The sequence below is a fragment of the Leptodactylus fuscus genome, chromosome 7 (genome assembly GCF_031893055.1).
Source record: "Leptodactylus fuscus isolate aLepFus1 chromosome 7, aLepFus1.hap2, whole genome shotgun sequence".
NCBI classification, from domain to species: Eukaryota; Metazoa; Chordata; class Amphibia; order Anura; family Leptodactylidae; genus Leptodactylus; species Leptodactylus fuscus.
The window spans coordinates 77,507,698-77,529,764 of record NC_134271.1 but is presented as its reverse complement, the minus strand read 5'-3'; the positions used below and the strand labels follow the sequence as shown (position 1 = coordinate 77,529,764).

General features: G+C 41.1%; 1 protein-coding gene across 2 annotated transcripts in view; it reads left to right on the top strand.

Annotated features, from left to right (window-relative positions):
• The first annotated feature begins 1,364 nt into the window (after nt 1-1,364).
• Nucleotides 1,365-22,067, top strand: part of ST3GAL2 (ST3 beta-galactoside alpha-2,3-sialyltransferase 2) — a 43,259-nt gene continuing 22,556 nt past the window's right edge. Inside the window, exons 1-3 of one of the 2 annotated variants that reach the window (XM_075282209.1) lie at nt 1,365-1,535; nt 10,535-11,201; nt 19,753-19,946. In XM_075282209.1, coding sequence (XP_075138310.1) covers nt 10,860-11,201; nt 19,753-19,946 — 536 coding nt within the window. In that variant the 5' untranslated portion in view covers nt 1,365-1,535; nt 10,535-10,859. Of the gene's footprint in view, nt 1,536-10,318; nt 10,431-10,534; nt 11,202-19,752; nt 19,947-22,067 lie in introns of those variants that run through there. The other variant, XM_075282211.1, reaches the window with a different exon arrangement.

Genomic DNA, 22,067 nt, shown 5'->3' with positions numbered 1-22,067 from the left:
GCTAAGGGCTCGTTCACATCTGTGCCTGGTCTCCGCTCATGCAGGTTTCTGTTTCCTGCACAAAACTGAGCAGGAGACGGAAACCTGCAGGACTCTTTCATACCCATTCATTTAAATGGATTTGAAAGATGTCCGGCCATGAGCGCCGGTGAGCGTTTTATGCTCTCCGCCATGAAACCGTTTTTTTAAAAATCGGACACAGACTCTGTGTCCGATTTTAAAAAAACGGTTTTGCGGCGGAGAGCACAAAACACTCACCGGCGCACACGGCCGGACCCGGTCTGACAGCTTTCCGTCTTCTGCATGCAGAAAGTTGAGAACGGACTCCGGGCGCTAGTGTGAACCTAGCGTTGGGGGTAGGGTTTCAACAAGGGGGTGTGGTACCTGTCACTTTGACGAAAAGTATAGACGCTACACTACTAATGTAAAGAACTATGGAATTAGTATAATAATGTACAGCACCATTGAATTAATATAATGTACAGCACCATGGAATTAGTATAATAATGCACAGCAGCATGGAATTAGTATAAAGTACAGAACTACGTAATTAATCTAATGTACAGAACTATGGAATTTATATAATAATGTACAGCACCATTGAATTAATATAATGTACAGCACCATGGAATTGCATTCACACGGAGGAAAATGGTGTGGAATTTGGTGTGAAATTTCAGCGCCGTAAAGAAAGCCTCCTATTGACTTCAATGGGAGGCTTTTTTTCAGCGCAGAATCTGAGGCGGATTCCACACCAAATTCCTCTGTGTGAATGCAGCCTAATAGTGCTCTATAAATAACAGTTATAATAAATAGTAATATTAATTGACCGTGGCTGACTCTCCTATTATAATACTGATCGGTGATTGATTCATCTGGCAGTATAATCCATAGTAAGTGTTTTTTTCAGTCAGTATATTGATCACGGTTGACTGTATGGCCTATACATTGTGTAGACGTCTAGGAATCTGAACTGTCTGTGCTATTAGATGTGCTGCAGACACTCACAGACTACCACGGTTAGTGGCAGGTTTAGGGCACGGCTGCGGCTCTAGTGTCCGCCCTCCGGCTCCCGCAATCCTTGGTCTTGGGATGAATGGATGAGCTGTGCGCCAGATCCCTGCCCTGGGTCCCGTTATCCAGAACAGGCAGAATTCCCTTGATCTAGGCGGCCTCTGGGACTTGTAGTTTGGTTGTGACTGGATTACGGGGGTTATCAAGGAGGTATTCTGTGCAATGGACTACAAAATCCAGAATGCAACACGCCGCACAACCTCGACCCCCCGCGCTAAACATTTTAGGGCTTGTAGTTTTGTCTGAGCCTTGCGCTCATTGGTAAGATGTGCTTGAGAGGGGAACAAGACTACAACTCCCAGGAGCCTCTGGGCGCCACTGCTCGCTGCTCTGAGAGCCTGTAATGTGCGGCTGGACGGATGGGGCTTGTGTGGTCCAGGATGAGCCGGAGATAAGAGGAGGGACGCGGACAAAGGCCTGAGCGGCGGTGCCGGTACCGGTGAGGATCCGAGTGTATTGGGGTATGTGCTGCTACTTGTCCCATTCACATACATACACCCTATTCTACCTTCATCTATACATATAGAAATCATTCCCGTATAAAGCCCAGAGGCATGCCTTCACATTATACACCATGGTTATACCTCCCCCAGACTGAATATAGACATTCAGAATATACATACTCCACAATATACCACCTACTACATATATACACACACCCTCCATATATGTACTGTGTGTGAGATGTATATTGTCCCTGCATATGCCCCAAATATATGCACTGCACAATATACGCCGTAATTATGCTTCCCCAGACTGAATAATCTGAATTTACATACATGTACACCCCTGTGCATCCCTTCAACTGGATGTATATAACCTGAATACATACAACCCAAACTATACATCCCTTACTTATATACCCCTCCTACCCCTCATTAATGGTCCATTTATATAAATTATGCCCCCTTATATTAACCCTATCACGCTCTGACAGCTATATCTGTAGATCAGCAGTAGTTAATGCTCCATGATGGATGTATTCACCATAGTGTTCATGTGGGCACTGCCAATATATCTGAATGTTATATTAAATGGAATAAAAAGTAATCAAGATGTCGAATGTACCCCAAAAGAATTCTGAAGAAAACGATAGCTCATCCTATAACATCTGCCCTTACACAGCTCAATGAATTACTGGCTCTTAGAATATAGCGATGCAGAATATTTATCAAGAGTTTTTATTGTGCAATGTAGTAAAATGAAGAAACAGCTTTATAGCTGTGAAAGGGGAAGCACAAAAATAACCCCAAGGATTGAAGAATTACACATTTGTTTCTATTCCCCACCCCCCCTTCCAAAAAAATTGTCAAACTTTTTAAATAAAATTAAAATTACAGCTAGTCTGGCTATATCAATGGGAGAAATAAAAAGTTATGGCTAGGGATGAGAAAAAATAAGCAAGTCCTTATGCTGTTTCCCTGAAAGCCAAAATAGGCTGCATTATTATGGGATTAAAGGGGCTATCCACCGCTCTATTATTGATGGTTTATCCTTAGAATAGGCTGTCACTATTATATCAGTGGGGGTGAGGATCAGATCCAACAGGGAGGATTCCCATATATCAGCTGTTCAGGATATCATGGCTACTTGTAAAGATTTGCTTCTCACTCGACATGCAAGGTCTAGTAGCAGGTTCAGGTGCTGCAGGGCTGCCCCATACACTTCAGTGGAACACCATTGTAAACATTACTGAATCAGCTGATCTATGGGGTCCTGGCTTGGAAGGATAGGCCATCAATATTAGAAAGATGAATAACTCCTTTAATATTCCCTGGTAAAGTTACACAGTTTCCTGGCCCCCCTAAGTGGCCTCAAATAGGATAATGAAAACTGAATTGCCCCCTTCAGTTCTCTCACACAGTATAAACCCTGCTTTCCGTGCCCCTACAGAGTGGTGAGTATCGGTTCATTACTTAGAGCTAGACAGCACTGCACCATCTCTTCTGTAGTCACAATGCTGTGATGTGTTATGTATGTCCAGAGCCTGAAAGATCTGGTGGGCCAAGGGAGCAGAGAGCTGAGTAATGGCCGGATACACCATTTGTGTCCCACTAGTTTGTAGGCAGCAGGCCTAAAGAGGACTTTTCACCATCTCCACCAAATCAAGTTTTTAGAATTTGGTGTAAAGTAGATCAGTGATTTACAACTAAAATAGTCACAAGTGTTGATTTTGCACTGGCCTAACCACTTTTTCCAAAGTATGGCAAAGTGTGGGTGAGGCTTCAGCTTGCATCTCATTTATTATCATTTATGGCACAAAAGGTGCCAAGGGGGAAGGAGTGTCTACTTCGCCTTCTCATGAAGTAAGAGCATCCTCCCTCTTGATGAATCCCACGCCATGACACTCCTCAATGTACACTGTAAATATACACTAAAGACAAATATATACACACTCAATCTATGACCCCATATACACTCACCGGCCACTTTATTAGGTACACCTGTCCAACTGCTCGTTAACACTTAGTTTCTAATCAGCCAATCACATGGCAGCAACTCAGTGCATTTAGGCATGTAGACATGGTCAAGACAATCTCCTGCAGTTCAAACCGAGCATCAGTATGGGGAAGAAAGGTGATTTGAGTGCCTTTGAACGTGGCATGGTTGTTGGTGCCAGAAGGGCTGGTCTGAGTATTTCAGAAACTGCTGATCTACTGGGATTTTCACGCACAACCATCTCTAGGGTTTACAGAGAATGGTCCGAAAAAGAAAAAACATCCAGTGAGCGGCAGTTCTGTGGGCGGAAATGCGTTGTTGATGCCAGAGGTCAGAGGAGAATGGCCAGACTGGTTCGAGCTGATAGAAAGGCAACAGTGACTCAAGTAGCCACCCGTTACAACCAAGGTAGCCAGAAGAGCATCTCTGAACGCACAGTACGTCGAACTTTGAGGCAGATGGGCTACAGCAGCAGAAGACCACACCGGGTGCCACTCCTTTCAGCTAAGAACAGGAAACTGAGGCTACAATTTGCACAAGCTCATCGAAATTGGACAATTGAAGATTGGAAAAACGTTGCCTGGTCTGATGAGTCTCGATTTCTGCTGCGACATTCGGATGGTAGGGTCAGAATTTGGCGTCAACAACATGAAAGCATGGATCCATCCTGCCTTGTATCAACGGTTCAGGCTGGTGGTGGTGGTGTCATGGTGTGGGGAATATTTTCTTGGCACTCTTTGGGCCCCTTGGTACCAATTGAGCATCGTTGCAACGCCAAAGCCTACCTGAGTATTGTTGCTGACCATGTCTATTCCTTTATGACCACAATGTACCCAACATCTGATGGCTACTTTCAGCAGGATAATGCGCCATGTCATAAAGCTGGAATCATCTCAGACTGGTTTCTTGAACATGACAATGAGTTCACTGTACTCCAATGGCCTCCACAGTCACCAGATCTCAATCCAATAGAGCATCTTTGGGATGTGGTGGAACGGGAGATTCGCATCAGGGATGTGCAGCCGACAAATCTGCGGCAACTGTGTGATGCCATCATGTCAATATGGACCAAAATCTCTGAGGAATGCTTCCAGCACCTTGTTGAATCTATGCCACGAAGAATTGAGGCAGTTCTGAAGGCAAAAGGGGGTCCAACCCGTTACTAGCATGGTGTACCTAATAAAGTGGCCGGTGAGTGTACATATTCAGTATATACAGTACATGGAGTCTGAATATCCACAACATATAAAAATACATGATGTATCCAGAGCAGGTTCAGTATTTGGGTGCTTTGTACATATGTGAATGAATTGTAATATAACTCCCAATAGGTATAGATATATACTCCAAATATTTTCCAGCTTCATGTATGTGTGTGTGTATGTATATATATTATATATACTCCCCACCTACCCCTAGATGCCTGTCTGTTAACGCCCCTTCTCCATAACACATCTGTAGTCTCCCTTCACCTCCCTTCACTTTCAATAAATAATATCTGGAATGATGATGGATACAGGGCAATAGTGACCTGAGGCTTTTCCAATATTATGTTTGGGTACCTCTACTGCTGTAATCTGCTTATTCATTATTAGATTTATTAGTAATTTATGGGTATTACCATTGTCACATGGGCTGATGTCGTGCACTGTTGTAGTGCTGGTGCCAGGGGATTTTGGGGGCACATAGCCTGGTTTAACTTAGGCACCTCTGCAGGTATCTTTCCTAACATAGGTTGTAACCTCTGTGCTGACCCCTTTAGCACATCTTTACTAGTATATTGTATAGCATGGGATTTTAGAAGTCTATGTGGACACTTTTGTGGGCAGCTCTGCCCATAGCGATTATAAATGGGTAACTAGTGATGTATAGTGCCATATAACATTTGGGCACATCTGCTGGTATAATGTTTTGGTCTTTTTAGACAGCTGTACTGGCCCCTTTGGAACACCTCTGCTAGCATCAGGTATGACTTGGGTTGTCAGACATCATATACTAAACCAATTGTGGCTGCTTCTGCTGATAATATGTGGATTATTGGAACCTCTTCTGTTATCTAGTGTAACTTGGGTTATTAGACATCTTTACTGACCCCTGACACCTCTTTTCGTATATATAGAAGACTCGTGATAAGAGAACAATGTGTGGATGTCCGTGATGACTTTTTATCTTCTAAGCTGTAGACTGGGATCATCCATCATAGTGGCTATTGTTCTGTAGCTAAAGATTCAGAGAGGGTGATAAGTCAGGATTTAATGGGTTTAGGTGTAATAGTATGACCTGCATCATCCATTTATAGTTAAAGCATATCTAAAAGATGAAGCAGCAATCCACAACCCTCTAGTGGAGCTGCATAGAAATAAGTCTGCAGCTGCTTCTTATTGCATATAAAGCACATGTATCATCTACTCCAATGTAACACATGCAGAACAGAGAATGCACAGACCTGCATGAAAATGGGACACAGCTGCAGGCTGCAAATATATTTACACCTACACAGACACTTACTGCAGGACATGAATCCTTAGACTACATGTACACAACAGTGTGCCCTGTAGAAATCCACGAAAAATAGATGCCATTCCTGCACTGTTCATTCTCTATATTGACATATATACATATATACATGTCAATGAATGAGCCCAGGCCGCAAAACAGACCGCAACAGGATCTGTTCTGCGTTTTATGTCTGGACTCACAGATCCATTAAAAACACAGTCTGGAAAGTACAGTGCTATATATATATATATATATATATATATATATATATATATATATATATAAACGCTAGTATTGTTGCATTTATATACGTACACACAAATTACGCAAAAATTATCTGTTCATAGGATTGTCTTGTCAAGGGAAGTCAGCAGGAGAAAGAGAAGCCAAAAATTCACATAATCTAAAATGTCCCTATGGGGTCACTTAACCCCCCTCCCCCCTTAGACACCATGCTAAAACCACCCAAAATACCCTCTGAGAGTACAGAAAGAATAACGTTCTGAGTCAGCTGTGTCTACCTGTGTGTGGAGCCGCTTCCTGTACGGAGGACAAATGAAATGCTAATACAATGCTATACGCTGGATTGGGAGTGTTTGTACAGTTCCACAAATTCACCTTGTATTCAGACTTAATAAGGGTGCATTCACACTGAGTAAACGCGCGTGTATTTTTGCAAAGTCATTCACACTGAGTAAACGCTAGCTTATTTTGTAGAGTAAAATTACACTTGTAAATTTTGCTATCCCATTGACTTCAATGATATTTTTTTACAAGTGTAAAAATACGCCTGTAAAAAATACGCCTGTAAAATGTCATTGAAGTCAATGGGATAGCAAAATTTACAAGTGTAATTTTACTCTACAAAATAAGCTAGCGTTTACTCAGTGTGACGTGTAAAAATAAGACTCCCATTGACTTCAATGACATTTTACAGGCGTATTTTTACACGTGTAAAAAAATATCATTGAAGTCAATGGGATAGTAAAATTTACAAGTGTAATTTTACTCTACAAAATAAGCTAGTGTTTACTCAGTGTGAACTTACCCGATTGATACCTCAGACCCCATTATAGTCAGAGGGGTCCAATGGTGTCCAAGTGTGACCAATGTTTTAGCAGTCAAACTCTCCATTGTTTGGGTCCCACGGCGGACCCAAATGATGGAGACCACACGGCTAGTGTGAACCTAAGGGCCTATTCACATCACAATTAACGGATGTAATCTGTTTACATAGAAATCAGTGTATACCACATTTATGTGTCCTTGTTGTTGTGTTCCTGCTTTTTTGCATCCGTTAAATGGGTGTGGGTGTGTGTGTGTGTGTGTGTGTGTGTGTGGGGGGGCACATATCCCAACCTCACAGTTAGATATGATACTGTCTCCTGAATCAACTGGTACTTTCCCCTTTTGAATTGTTGTCTCTGTTGCTGTTTCTGTCAATATGAAAGTAAGCTCTTTGGAGTAATGAGGGTGTTGTCATTGCTCCAAAGAGGTAAGAGGCAACACCCTCTTTACTCCAAAAGAGCTCATTTGCATGTTAACAAAAACGCCAATCTCTCAGCAATGGAGGCAACGATTCAGAAGAGGAAAGCACCATTTGATTCAGGTGACCCTAACTTATCTGCAGGGCTGGTATGATAAGTTCTAGCAACAGTTACCCTTTAAAGATATCCTCAGGACCCCCATAGACCATAAACTATGGTCTCCTTTCTTCAGGACACCTGTAGATTTCAGGCTTTCTTCTGATGCCCTTAGACTGCTTCTTCCCTCCCCCAAGGTACATGCATGTAAATCAGCGCCTCTCTCCCTCAGAACTTGCATTGTCAGTGATGATATGAAAGGGTTATTATATAGCATTTAGTAACTGACCTAGTGTCTTTTTTTTCTCATAAATGGAATGCCAGGACTATAGTGAAGACTGTCACCTAGGCAGCTCTATAGAAACTAAGCAGGTAACTCTGTAAGCACTGTACTGCACGATCTGTAGAAAGCTGGGTGTTTAGTGCCTGTTGCTTATGGCAGAGATAGATATATTGCTACAACAATGATAATGTAACTGGGTAATTCCGTGTCAAGTGAACCAATGATTTTTCCCTCTATATTTTCAATTCTTTTGAGATTTTGTTATTTGGTAATAGTGTGTCAGAGAATGCAAAATGTGAAGAAAAAAAAATTCTAGAAATTTTTTGGGATTTTTAATTGATTTTCAAAGTTCAGAAAAAGTGCGAATTTCTGTGTTGCCTGCCTTTACATTTCTCCTCATAACTCAGGCTAGAAAAAAGATAGAGAAACAAAATAAACGCCATTCTACTCAGAACTATACAGGCTTTCACCAAATATGTCACAAGAGTATCTTTGTTAATATTTTACCCATGTGAACGCAAACGCAAAATTTTAAAACGCATTTCCGAAAAAAAAAACGTTTTATTTAAAAATTTCAAAAAAATGCACATGGGACTGCTATGCTCCGAGCCACATCTGTACCAAAATTCAAGTTGGGATCGCGATGGGATAATATTTTAAAATCTAACTATTACAGTGTCATTCCGAAAATCTTGAATTCAGATCTGTTCAACCTGTGGTCTAAAAGTGTGGGGTCTATATGTGAGATATGTACAGAGAATGATCCACCTCACAAAATCTTAATGTTAACTAGTGTCAGACTAGCAGTATACAGGTCCTGTAATATGACACTAGAGTGGGACCATCTCTCTCAGAGGTGTGTTTCTGGTAGGACACTTATTGTAGGGCACCTCAGATAACCACAAGAAGATGATGATAAAAGGCTAGTAGTTTAAAAATGTCCTATTAATTGTTTAATTAGTTCATATTTTATAGAATGAGGATTTATCTACTGGACTATTTTTCTTAATAAATTTAGTGATATAATAAAAAACAATTGTTACATGTAGAAATAGGTGTTATAAATATTGGATCTTGTAATCTTGTTAACATATAATTAGGATGAGACTATTTAGACCAGGGGTCCTCAAACTTTTTAAACAGTGGGCCGGAGGCAGAGCAGGTCGCACAGATATCGGGAGCGGTGCCCTCCAATAGGTAAAGTGAAGTGCGCTCCATGGCCTGGCCCGAGCTCCCCAGGAGCTTCATTATAAATGCACGCCTGCTGGCGTTGTCGGCGGGGCCAGACAGAAGTGCTTGGCGGGCCGCATGTGGCCCGTGGGCCACAGTTTGAGGACCCCTAATTTAGACAATCCCACTTGAGGATATGAGCAGCTTTTTTCTTTCGGTTTGTTCAATGCATTCAGGTTGAAAATGCTGAACAAGCTGTGTTCTGATGATAAGATGTATTTGTTCTGGCACTTACAGGATTTGTTTTTTATGTTTTTTTATTGTTGCATATAAATGTTGAATTCAGCAAGTTGTAATTTGAAAAGAAAAAAGGAAGAAGCTCACACATAAAATCAGATGATTCAAGGCTTAAAAAAAAAAAAAAATTGATCCCAATTTGGTCCCAAGTTGAAAACCTGTACAAATATAACCAAGAACACAAGTAACACAAATGCATTTTTTCACAATTTTAAAACATACATTTTTTTCACAATTGCGCATCAAAATTTTGAATTTGATTTCTCCAAAACAAAATATAAAGAAACATCGTCTTGTGACATATCAAATGAAAGCCGGTACCGCTCTGAGAAAAGTGACGCCTCTCCCACCTATTTATCTTAATTCTAGCCCAAGATATGTTAAAAAATGTAAAGCCATACCAGGCCAAAATTCACACTTTTTCAAAACTTTAGAAGTCTATAAAAAATTAACTGATAAAGAAAAAAATTCAAAACTTTTTATTTGTAATTAACTTAAGTTGTACTTCATAAAAAATAAAAATAAAAAAAATCTAAAGACATCAGGTAAAAAAAATATTCCTATTTGGATCACTTGATATGGAATGACCCAACTAGAAGCCAGCAGTGATATGAGCGCACATGGCTTAACCACAATCTATGGGCTATGGCTATAGTTGGTGAAGCTTATCTCAGAACCCCCTCTCTATGTGCCAGAATAGAAAACCTCTATAAAAGATCACTTATTATATGACCACAATCGATCTGAGTGGCTGCATATAATACTGTATCCTCACATGCTGTATATATCAGCCGTATGAAATCTCTTCTCACTATGGAATATATATCATGATTCCTCTTTCTCTAAATACTATTGCTATTTCCCCTTGTGTTTTTTTCTTCTCTTGCTGGATTTCCTGTGTCTTCATTTCCCCTGATGTTTCAGGGGCATTTGAGGCGCTGGCAGAGCTGCAGAGTATTACTGTGAGGAGTGTGGCACAGGGGAGGATTAAGTGTCATGTGACCTCCTTATCGCAGAGCAGGAATTTAATATTGCTTTCCCTGGTTGTACTGTGTTGAGAATCCTCTGGCACCAGCTGCAGGAGGGTTAGTATTGCAGCCAAAGATATGGTCACTGCGGGTTTGTTGCAGAGATAGATGTCAGTTCTGAGGAAGTTGCTAGTGGTCATCGTGTTTCTTCTCTTTTTCAGGTAACATTGCTGTGGGATGTGGCGGTGACACTCACTTACTGGGTGGTGTGGTGCCATTCCCTGCACTGCAGACACATTTTCCTTCATGTTGGCGTATATCAGATGATAACGTGCAAGGTGTGTGGTGGTGGAGCTGAAGACGGAGATAAATGTGTGGAACCGCTGGCCCCAAGAAACATAGCTGACACTCGCTCACATCACCTGCACATGGTGCTTAAGTTTTACAGTGCCATCAACCAGAGCTCTTAGGCGTGCCAGAGTGGAGGCCCATGCTGTGGAGAGGTGGGACTCGCGGTCCCTGGGAAGCTTGGGGGTGGTCGTCAGGATGAGGTGCTCCCTACGAATATGGCTCCTCAGCACCTCTGTTCTGCTCTTCATCATGTCAGTCCTTTTCACCTTCTCTCACAATGGGACAGAGGCTCCACTGTATTCAGAACTGGGGGGATGGTCATCAGCAGAGGGCCACCCGGTCCGGCTTGTGCCAGGTTACCCTGGGGGGAGGCATCACTCACCTGCTTTTCAACATCCTAAGGACTGCTCCTGTCGCCACTGTCTGCGGCAGCTTGGGAATTCTGCTTGGTTTGACAGTCATTATGATGCATCCATCTCCCCTGTATGGACCCTAGAGAATCGGGAACTGCCGACAGACGTCCAGCACTGGTGGATGGTGAGTAGCTGCAGGATGGGTGAGGGCTGGAAAAGAACGGTGTCCTACAAGATTAGTAAAATTTGCAAAGACTATTTCCAGCAGCTAAGATGCATCCATCCTACAAAATAAAATGGTGGCCCAGGAGTACTTTATTTACTCTCATTGGGTCTGTATGAAGGGACATGGCTGTATAGGGACTATCCTTTTTAAAGGGTTTTCTGTGTATTAAATAGTCTGTCCCCAGGAACCTCTACACCAAACTAGCTGCAATGCATTGTGGGAGACGTTATGCTGAGCACTGTTATATCTTTAGAGAGTGCAGTAAATGCACAATTTCCTTGAAAAAAGCAGCTTGTATAAAACACTAGAGACTCAAGTGCAGAGGGGCAATGCCTGAGTCTCCAAGGACTCTGTCACAGGTTGGATTATGCGCCCTGTGTATACCTGATTGACACCTTCTTCCTATCCTACACTTGTGACACAGACTCTTGCACAGGCACCTGGTATTTCTGAAGTGTGTGTTTGAATATTTATAAAGACTATTAGAAAATGGCGCATTAATTATACTGTCTACAAGCATAATGGTGCTCAAACTAATGTCCCCTACAATGTGCCGTGACTGGTTGAAATCCAGTTTTCTGGAGACGTTCTTGAACTGTTTTTATAATTCATTAATGGATTTTGGTTCTTTTATGTGAATTCCTGGGCTGGAATCTGCTTTTTGTCCTTCAGTGGTCTTTTCCCTGTTCCTGGACTCAGAAAGCTTCACTCTTTCTGTCTTTGAGTATGGCTATAATACAGAGAAGCTGGGGCTGAGGGTGATCGCTTCAAACACTTATATCTCAGGCACTATAAAATGTAGATCGATGGTTCTCCTCTTTCATGTGGCATCAAGTTTGCAGTTCTGCCTTTATTTCTGGAGAAATCACCAGTTGAGAACACAGTTGGGATTGGTGCTTAGATATATGGCAATTCTGACTTGGTGTTCAGCTGCGAATATTTCCAGAAATAATAAAGGAAGAAGAACTGCGACTCGGTGAGAAATGCATCTTTAATATGACACCAGAACTGCTGTACATTTATAATGCCTGCAATATAACAGTTTGAAGTACTCCCCCCCCCCCCCAACTTCCCTGTATTATACAAGAGACAATCTGTCTCTACTCAAGTGAAAAGCAGACAGGAGAGAGAATAAAAAAAGAGGCAGAAAGCGGGTTTCAGCACAATATTTCACAAAAAGTAGCCAAAATCCATTCCGGCCCATAGGGAATCTACGTCGGCACTTGCAGGTCCTTCCTGACTGCCCTATAGGAAAACTACGTCGGGCAGTCAGGGAAGGATTCCCTGTAAGTGCCGACATAATTGGATGGGATTTTAGCTGTATCTAACAGCTAAGACCCCATTCCATAACCCCCCATCGCAGGGGTCTCCGATCGGGGGGTTTTAACCCCTTCAGTTCCGTGATCAAACATGATCACGGAACTGAAGCGGTTCCGTGATGGTGCCGGCTGAATAGGCACCCCCCGCGGCGAGATCGAGGGGTGCCGATGTCTCTAACATGGAGCCTGGGGTCTGGCCAGTGACCCCAAGCTCCAAGAGACCCCCAATACCTGGTTGATCCTGCCCGGGGAAGAGGAAGTCAGACGCAGGCAGCCCCTGCGTCTGACTTCCTCCAGACGCTGCAAGACACTGACAGCTGTGTCCTGCAGCGTCTAATAGAGAATTAGTGATGCTTTTATCAAAGCATCACTAATTCAAGTGTCCTAAAGGGACACATGAAAAAGTAAAAAAACAAAAAGTGAAAAATAAATAAATAAAGTGTCTGATAAAAATGAATAAACTTATAAAGCCCCAAAATTCCCTTTTTTCTATAGAAAATGAATTATATTAAAAAAAACCCTAAAAGTTAATAAAAACAATACATATTTGGTATCGTCGCGTCCGTAACAATCTGAACAATAAAACTGCAACAATATTTATATATATATATTTATATATATATGTATACGGTGAACGTCGGAAAAAAAAAACGGAAAAAACCTGCCGGAAGTAGTGATTTTTCGCCATCTCACCTTACAAAATATGCTATAAAAAGTGATCAAAAAGTCATAATCAACGAACAACAGTACCAATAAAAAGCGCACATTGTCCCACAAAAAATAAGCCCTCAACCAACACTGTCAACCAAAAAATAAAAATGTTACGCCTCTCAGAAGATGGCGATACAAAAAACATTGATTTATGTCCCTAAATGTGTTTTTATTCTACAGAATTAGTATCGCATTAAAAAATAACTTAAATGAGGTATCGCCGTAACCGTACCGACCCGCAGAATAAAGGACACCTGTTACTTATACTGTACGCTGCATGGCGAAAAATTTAAAAGGTAGAATGCAATGCCAGAATTGATTTTTCTTTAGAAAATCCAGCAAAAAAGTTAATAAAATGTATTCAATAAGTTGTAGGTACCCAAACATGGTGTCATTACAAAATGCATCTTATCCCGCAAACAACAAGCCCTTATATGGCCACATCACCAGAAAAATAAAGAAAATATAGCATCTAGTAATGTGAAGACAAACAACCCCAAAATCGCCAAATTATTAGAACACAACTGGCTGCGGCAGGTAGGGAATATATAATCTGTGCGAGCGAATATCAGGGGACACCCCAGATTTAGAGTTTATGAGCGAAAAGACACCAGAAGTGACCCCAAAGTGACCCCCAGAGTGACTCCCCCAATCATAGGAGCTACTGGGACATAGTAGGGAATTTGGTGTTCCCAATGTCCTCCGCACAGTTTATATATTTCCTCTTCGCCATCCGCTGTGCAGTCACGTCTGGGATACTAATACTCACTACACCCCGTGAGAAATTCTTTGAGGGGTGCAGTTTTCAAAATGGGGTCACTCCTTTGGGGAATCCAATTTTCTGGTACCTTACAGGCTCTACAAACATGACATGGCAGCCAGATACCAAACATTTGAATCTGTACTCCAAAAGCCCCATTGCACTCCTTCCCTTCTGCGCCCTGCTGTGTACCCCAACTGCAGTTTATGCCACATGTATGACACATGTATGATACTGGTGTACCCGGGATAACGGACATAATGTCATATGTGGGTATAAACTGATATTAGGGCACAGCCGGACACAGAAGGGAAGAACGGTTATTGGGTTTTTGGAGCACAGACGGTTTGGTTTTTGGATGCCATGACACTTTTGCAGAGCTGAAGCGCCAGTAAAGTGGAATCCCCTGATATGTGACCTTATTTTGGAAACTACACCCCTGAAGGATTTCTCCAGGGGTACAGAGAGCATTTTTAACCCCCAAATGTTGCTATAACTTATTATCCATAAATGAATACGAAGCTGATTGTGAGAGGTGAAAATGACCATTTTTCCAGGAATCTGTCATTTCAGTGCCTAATATGTTGTGCCCGCCTTGTATCAGAGATGAACGCTCTAAAAGCTGTTGTGCCCGGGATACTCGCTTACCAGTTTTTGGAGTGTGTATCTCTGCTGACATAAGTCGGGCACAACATATCAGATACTGAAATGGCGAATCTCTGGAAAACTTCATTTTTAACTTCTCATTATCAGCCGCAATTTCATTTCTGGAAACCAAATAAATGCAACACTCAAGGGTTAAAAATGCTCGCTACACCACTTGATAAATCCCATCAGTGGGGTAGTGTCCAAAATGGCGTGACATGTCTGTGGATTCCACTTTATTGGCAATTCAGGGGCTTTGCAAAAGTGACGTCCAAAAACCAAACTGTGCTCCAAAACCCAAAATAGCGCTCCTTCCCTTCTGTGCCCGGCTGTGCCCAAACAGCCTTTCTACCCACATATGGCATTAAGTCCGTTATCCGGGGTACACCAGTGTCATACATGTGGGCATACACCGCCATTTGGGTACACAGCAGGGCGCAGATGTGAAGGAGCGATATGTGCTTTTGGAGTGCAGATTTAGATTGTTGGTGTTTGGACACCATGTCATATTTGCTGAGACCCTAAAATTTCCCCTACAAAATGGGGTCACTTCTTGGCAAATTCCAGTTTACTGGCACCTCCAGGGCTCTGCAAAAACAACATGGCGCCCCAAAAGTCCCTCTAACTCTGTACCCCAATAGCTAAAAAGCGCAGTGCTCCTTCCCTTCTGCGCCCTGCTGTGTGCCCAAGCAGCAGTTTACACCCACATATATAATTTTCTGCCCCTCGGGATGGCCCCTTAATAGTTTTAGGAGTGCAGGTCTCTGACAACACAAAGTGGGTGCAACGTATTGGGCACCGAGATGGCAGATTTCTTTAAAAATTTCAATTTTCATTTTGTACATTAATTTTTGGGAAGCATTTTTAGGCTCAAAATGATAATACCCCTTGATACATTCTTTGAAGGGTGTAGTTTTTAAAATGGGGTCACATTTGAGGGGTTTCCATTGTATTGGTACTCTAGGGGCTCTGCTAATGCCACATGGCACCTGAAAACTATTCCAGCAACATCTGCCCTCCAAAAGCCAAATAGCGCTCTTCCCATTCTAAGCCCCACCATGTCCCCATACAGCAGATTATGGCCACATATGGGGTATTGCCGTGTTCAGGAGAAATTGTGTAACAAACTGTGGTTTTTTTTTTTTCTCTTTTAACCCCTTGTGAAAATGAAAACTTTGGGGATAAAGGGACATTTTAGTAATTTTTAACCTACACATCCCAAGGTTAGTAAAATCTGTGAAACGGCTATAGGGTCAAAATGCTCACTATACCCCTCAATGAATACCTTAAGGGGTCTAGTTTATAAAATGGGGTCATTTATGGGGGTTTTCAATTGTTTTGGTAACTCAAATCTTGTTTCAATGTGCAATGGGCCTGAAATATCTGCAAGCAAAATTTGTGTCTTGAAATCCAGTTGGTGCTCCCATCTTTTTGGGCCCTACCGTGCATCCGTACATAGGATTAAGGCCACAAAGTGTACACTTTTGAACACGGGAGAAATGGGGCCATCTATTTTGGGGTGTTTTTCTTTATTTTCATGCCTTGTGTGCAAAAAAACTGCCTTTAAAATGACTCTTTTGTGTAAAAAAATATTAGAATTTTTTGTTTGACGCAAATTCTTTTAAAACCTATGGGGTCAAAATACTCACTATACCCCTCAATGAATACCTCAAGGGGTCTAGTTTATAAAATGGGGTCATTTATGGGGGTTTTCAATTATTTTGGTAACTCAAATCTTGTTTAAATGAGCAATGGGCCTGAAACATTTAGAAGCAAAAATTGTGTCTTGAAATCCAGTTGGTGCTCCCTTCTTTTTGGGCCCTACCGTGCATCCGTACATAGGATTAAGGCCACAAAGTGTACGTTTTTGAACACAGGAGAAATGGGGTCATCTATTTTGGGGTGTTTTTCCTCATTTTCATGTGTTATGTGAAAAAAAACTGCCTATAAAATGACACTTGTGTAAAAAATATGATTTTTTTTTTTTGTTTGACGCACATTTTCTCAAAACTTATGGGGTCAAAGTACTCTCTATACCCCTCAATGAATACCCTAAGGGGTCTAGTTTATAAAATGGGGTCATTTATGGGGGTTTTTCAATTGCTTTGGTAACTCAAATCTTGTTTGAATGTGCAATGGGCCTAAAATATCTGCAAGCAAAATTTGTGCTTTGAAATTCATTTGGCCCTCCTTACCTCTTAGGCCCTACTATATGTGCGTACATAGGACTAAGGCCACAAAATGGACATATTTTAACACGGAAGAAGTGGGGTGATATATTTTGGGGTGTGTTTCTTCTTTTTGATGTGTTGTGTGCAAAAAAACTGGCTTTAAAATGACATATATTTGAAGAAAATGAAAATGTCATTTTTTTCATCATTTGTAATAATTCTTGCAAAACAATATTTATTTGATCAAAATACTCACTAAACCGCTCAAAGAATACCTGAAGGGGTCTAGTTTTCCAAATTGGGTCATTTAATGGGAGGTTCTGTCATTATTCCACCAATTCCTGTCTGCAAACAGAGCTTGGTACAGGAAAAAATGACAAACTCAAAATTTCCAAAATTTGCTTATAAACTTGATAAACTTGTAAATTGTCTAAGTTACTCAAATATGCTAAAATTATTTCAAATATGCTTGAAACACAAAAGGAACATTTGGAAGTATATAACTACTAACTTTTTTGCCCTGTATTATTGTGTATATGTGAGATATCGCAGCTAAAAATGGAAAACATTGAAAAATTTTCAAAATTTTCGGCATTTGCGAGTTTTTAAATAAATTTACGCAAGTTATATCAGTCTAATTTTACCTTCTCAGTAAAGTACAACATGTCACGAAAAAACAATATCAGAATCGCTTGGATACGCTATACTGTTACAGAATTATTCACTGATAAAGTCACACAGGGCAAATTTCCAAAATTTGGCTTGGTCATTAAGGTCCAAAATAGGCTGGTCACTAAGGGGTTAATATTTGTCAACTTCAAAAAAAATTTGTACCCTTTATTAAGTCTTGTTATTTGCTTCAGCTGATTTATTTAAAAGGTAAATATCGTTGTAAATCTTGCACAAAATTCACCTCATGGAAACCCTTGATTCCAGTGTTTGCTGTTAGTTCAGGTTTTTGTTTTTAACACTTCCTAGGCACTGAAGTGCAGTTGCACCTTTTTCTTTCACCTTTTTAACTCCTTCCTGCTGGAGAAATTTTTCATTTTTCTTATATACTCTGTCTTCCAAAAGCCATAACTTTATTTTTCCAGTCACTGAGAAATATGAGGGCTCAATTACTGCAGGACCAAGCCATCAATAGGCTCTTGGCTGTCATGGCAATGAATTGCTGCCATTTTTAAAGGGATTCTATCATTAGCATCCCGTTTTAAGCTAAACACACGTCGGAATACCTTTAAGAAAGGCTATTCTTCCCCTAACTTTAAATGTCTTCTCTGCGCTGCCATCCCTTAGATATCTGTCCTTATGCTAATTAGTTTTCTCGCAGCACTGGGGAAGTCCCTAGTGCTGCGAGAAAACTGTCCAGTGCTGCCTTCTTCTTGTTCGACCTCTCCATCTCTTCTTCCTTGTCCTGTCACATCTTCTTCAAAAAGCGCCGACTGCGCATATATGTCGCCATTTTCCTTTGTCTGAACAGGAAAGAAGAGGCGGCGGCACTGTTTAGTTTTCTCACAGCATTGGGAACGCCCCCAGTGCTGTTTGAGCATTGGGGACCGTCCCTAGTGCTGCGAGAAGACTAATTAGCATATGGCCGAAAATTGGGATATCTAAGGAACGGCGGCACAGCAAATACACCTAAAGGTAGGGAAAGAATAGCCTTTCTTAAGGCTATTCCTACGTAGGTTTAGCTAAAAACAGGATTCTATTGATCAAATCCCTTTAAATACCCGACATCTGTCGTACTATTTTGGCAGTTGTTTGGAAAGGGTTACAAAACATGTTCAGGTTATAAGGGCATTGCAAACTGTTACTCCAGATAGATAATGTCCACATTTCCTATAAAAAAGCAAAGTCATGAGCCTTCTGTAAACCTTTCAAAAGAAGTGCAAATGTATGATAAATCTCCTGCACAGAGCATAAAAGTTAGGCTGCGTTCACAGAGAGTTTTTTGGTCAGGAAACTGATTCAAATTCCTCCTCCAAAAAACACCTCACCATACAGTCCTATGGTAAGGCATTTTTAGGAGGAGGAAATTGAGTCAGTTTCCTGACCAAAAAACTCAGTGTGAACGCAGCCTTAAGGGATCAGGAAGCTTAATCTTGGGAAGTTCACCAGAGATTGAAAACCAGACTCCTCTCTCTCCAATCACCAAGGGGTTAAAGCTTCATATCCATACTGGGCTTGCACTATACAGTATATGAGTGTGCCTTCAGCTTGCTGCAAATTGTGCAACATGTAGGGTTACTGGAAGATTGAAGCAAGAAAGAGCAGCTTGTGGTTTTCAATCCATCTTTGGGACGGTGTTGAGTGATGAGGTTCAGAAGATTTCACATTTGAAGGACATGTTTATCTGGAATTAGCAAGCCTGACCTCCACATTAATCCACCTGCTCCGTTCTATGTATTCCTATTGTGGTAAGAGGCTTGATAAATGCCCGCCAGCGTGTACAGGGTGAATTCTTCCTGGCAATGCTTAGCTACAGCGTTTTCTAGAGAGAACATTTTTTTTATTATTTCCTTTTAGTAGAAAACAGGCTCTAAAGTACAGTTGTGCTTAAAAATTTGTGAGACCTTCAGAATTCCTATCATTTCTGCATAAATGTGACCTAAAACTACAAGAAAACCTAATCAAACAAATGAATTAGATATAAGACAAGGTCATTTATTTATAGAAGAAAATGATGTGATATCGCATATCTAGGAATGGCAAAAGTATGTGAACCGGCAGGTAATTTGAAGGTGAAATCGGAGCCGTGTTGTCTAATAGCCCCTTTTAGAAAGTCACAAATCTGCCCCAACGTACAAAGTTGCAGGAAAGAGTGCCGGAGTTTGATTGGCTTCTGCCATCGCCCGTCGTGTCTCATGTTTCCTTTTTATATGTGACTTGTGTCCCCCCCTTAGATGCTGCAGCCTCAGTTCCGGTCACATAACACCCTGGAGATCTTGACCCAGCTCTTCCAGATCATTCCTGGTCATAACCCCTACACGCAGCAGGACCCTCATCTTTGTCGGCGCTGTGCTGTGGTTGGAAATTCTGGCAACCTGCGAGGATCTAACTATGGAACAGACATTGACAGCCACAGTTTTATCATGAGGTAGGATGGGTGTATATGACCCTGTTTGTAATGAAGTACATAATAATGTAAATTTCTTTGGACCTTTTTGCAATGGAGGAGCAGCTGATATCAGTCTCGTATGATATAAAGGTCTGTGAACATGATAAACAAGTGCTGAAGCCAGGGGTGTAATCTCTATGGTACCAAACACAGACGCTCCCATGGGGCCCAACAACTAAAGGAGCTCATGTTCATCATGCAAATTCTTTTTTGGTGCAGGGTTTTTTTTGTTTTTTTTTTTGTGTGTGAGTTTATTTTTTTTAATTGTTCTGCTAGTCTAATAATGTAATAGTGGTTACAATTAGTTGCTCTTTCTCTCTCTCTCTCCATATTAGATAGAAGTCTGTCTATACAGAGATACTTTCAGGGCAAGGTTTTCTTTTACTGTAGAACATTTTTGTACTACAGTTGTTTTTTTGTTTTTTTTAAGCACACAAGTTGTTTCCTTGCGTGTGTCCTGCGGCGCTGAACATTGGTCAGTGGTAGCTATGTAATTTTTTATTCATTTAATTTTTTTGTGCCCTGCTGCCACTGAGTGCGGGTCTGTGACATATAAGTTACTGATTGAATTGTTACTCAATTGGAACAGGGTTTTCATTTGCTATCAGTATTTCGCTATCTATCCTACTAAATGCTGTATTGAGAACGATGCTCCATTCCTTTATTTTTCCTCCTCCCCAGTACAATAATGAGCCAGCTCAGGAAATTCATGACCAGATGTAGACCCCCATCCCCCACAAAATTAGCTGATTTGGGACTGAAGGGCTCACAGAAATGTACATTTTCAAAGTCTTTTTCTCTGGTGATTTTCCTAAATTTTATGGTGGCCCAAACACATTCATATGCTGAGCAATTTATTGAACAAAATGCCACTTCTTCATATGCTAGGCCCCGGAGATGAATTCACATAAATGTAGCAAAAATGAAACTATCCTGGGGTCCTCTGCTGCTTATGGGCATAGTAAAAAAAAAAAATTGTCTTGAACTTTCTGAATTATGATATTAATGCACAGGAGCCAGCTCCATGATGCATCCATCTTTGACCGCCTATTTAAAGTCAGGCCAGTCATTGTGCACTTCATTGCCAAATTTGCTGAGGCATACGTCCCAGATGAGAATATTTTTGAGTCCCTAATCAGTTTCAAAGGGAGGGATTACCTGAGCAATCCATGCTAGAGGGCACACTATGGCATTAAATTGTATAAATTGTGTGACTGTAGCTCAGGGTACACCCACACGTTTAGCATTTATAAAGGAAAGGACAACAGAATTAAGCCCACAGAATGTCCCCTAATCTTAGGAGATAATGGGAAAATACTGTAGGATTTGCTGCACCCACTACTGGGCCAGGTTTATCACACATATGTGGATAACTTTTACAACAGCATCTCACTCTTCCAAAGGAATTGCAGGTTATGGGACAATGTGCAAATATCAGAGAGGGCACCCTAGGGCACAGGTTGTGCAACCCCTCAGAAGGAATGAGAGCAGGGAACTCTTCAGTGTGAACATATTGTTGAAAGGAAAATGTTTGTTTTGGTACCGTGTTAGCCAGTGGTTATAAAATATAAAAAACAAAAAAACTTTGCAAGTCTTCAGTAGGTGATACCTTTTTTAATGGCTAACTCATAATGATGACAGAATATGACGTTTCGAAGCTTCCTCTGAGCTTCTTCTTCAGATATAACTAAAAAACACTCTGTAGAGGCTGCATATTTATGACTGGGCACAGGGCTAGAATTACAGGAGGGAGGGGGGAAGAGGCTTATTACTATATACTTATAACAACAAACAATCAATTGCCAGATCCCTGGTTCTTATCTTAATGGCTGTCTTAATGATCTGTATAAAAAGACATAAACCCAAGTGAGATGTTCATCCCATTGTCCAATGTCTGGAATAGGGTCATGGCCTTGTACTCATAAATCAGTCGCTGTTTCCTTGATTTAAAGTTCCCTTTTAAGATCAAGATTTTCATGTCATTGATGATGTTGTGATCTTCCTGGCAGAAGTGTTTTGGCACGGGAAGATCAGTTCTCTGTTGTTTGATTGTATGGCGATGTGAATTAATTCTCATTCTGAGTTTCTGATCGGTCTCTC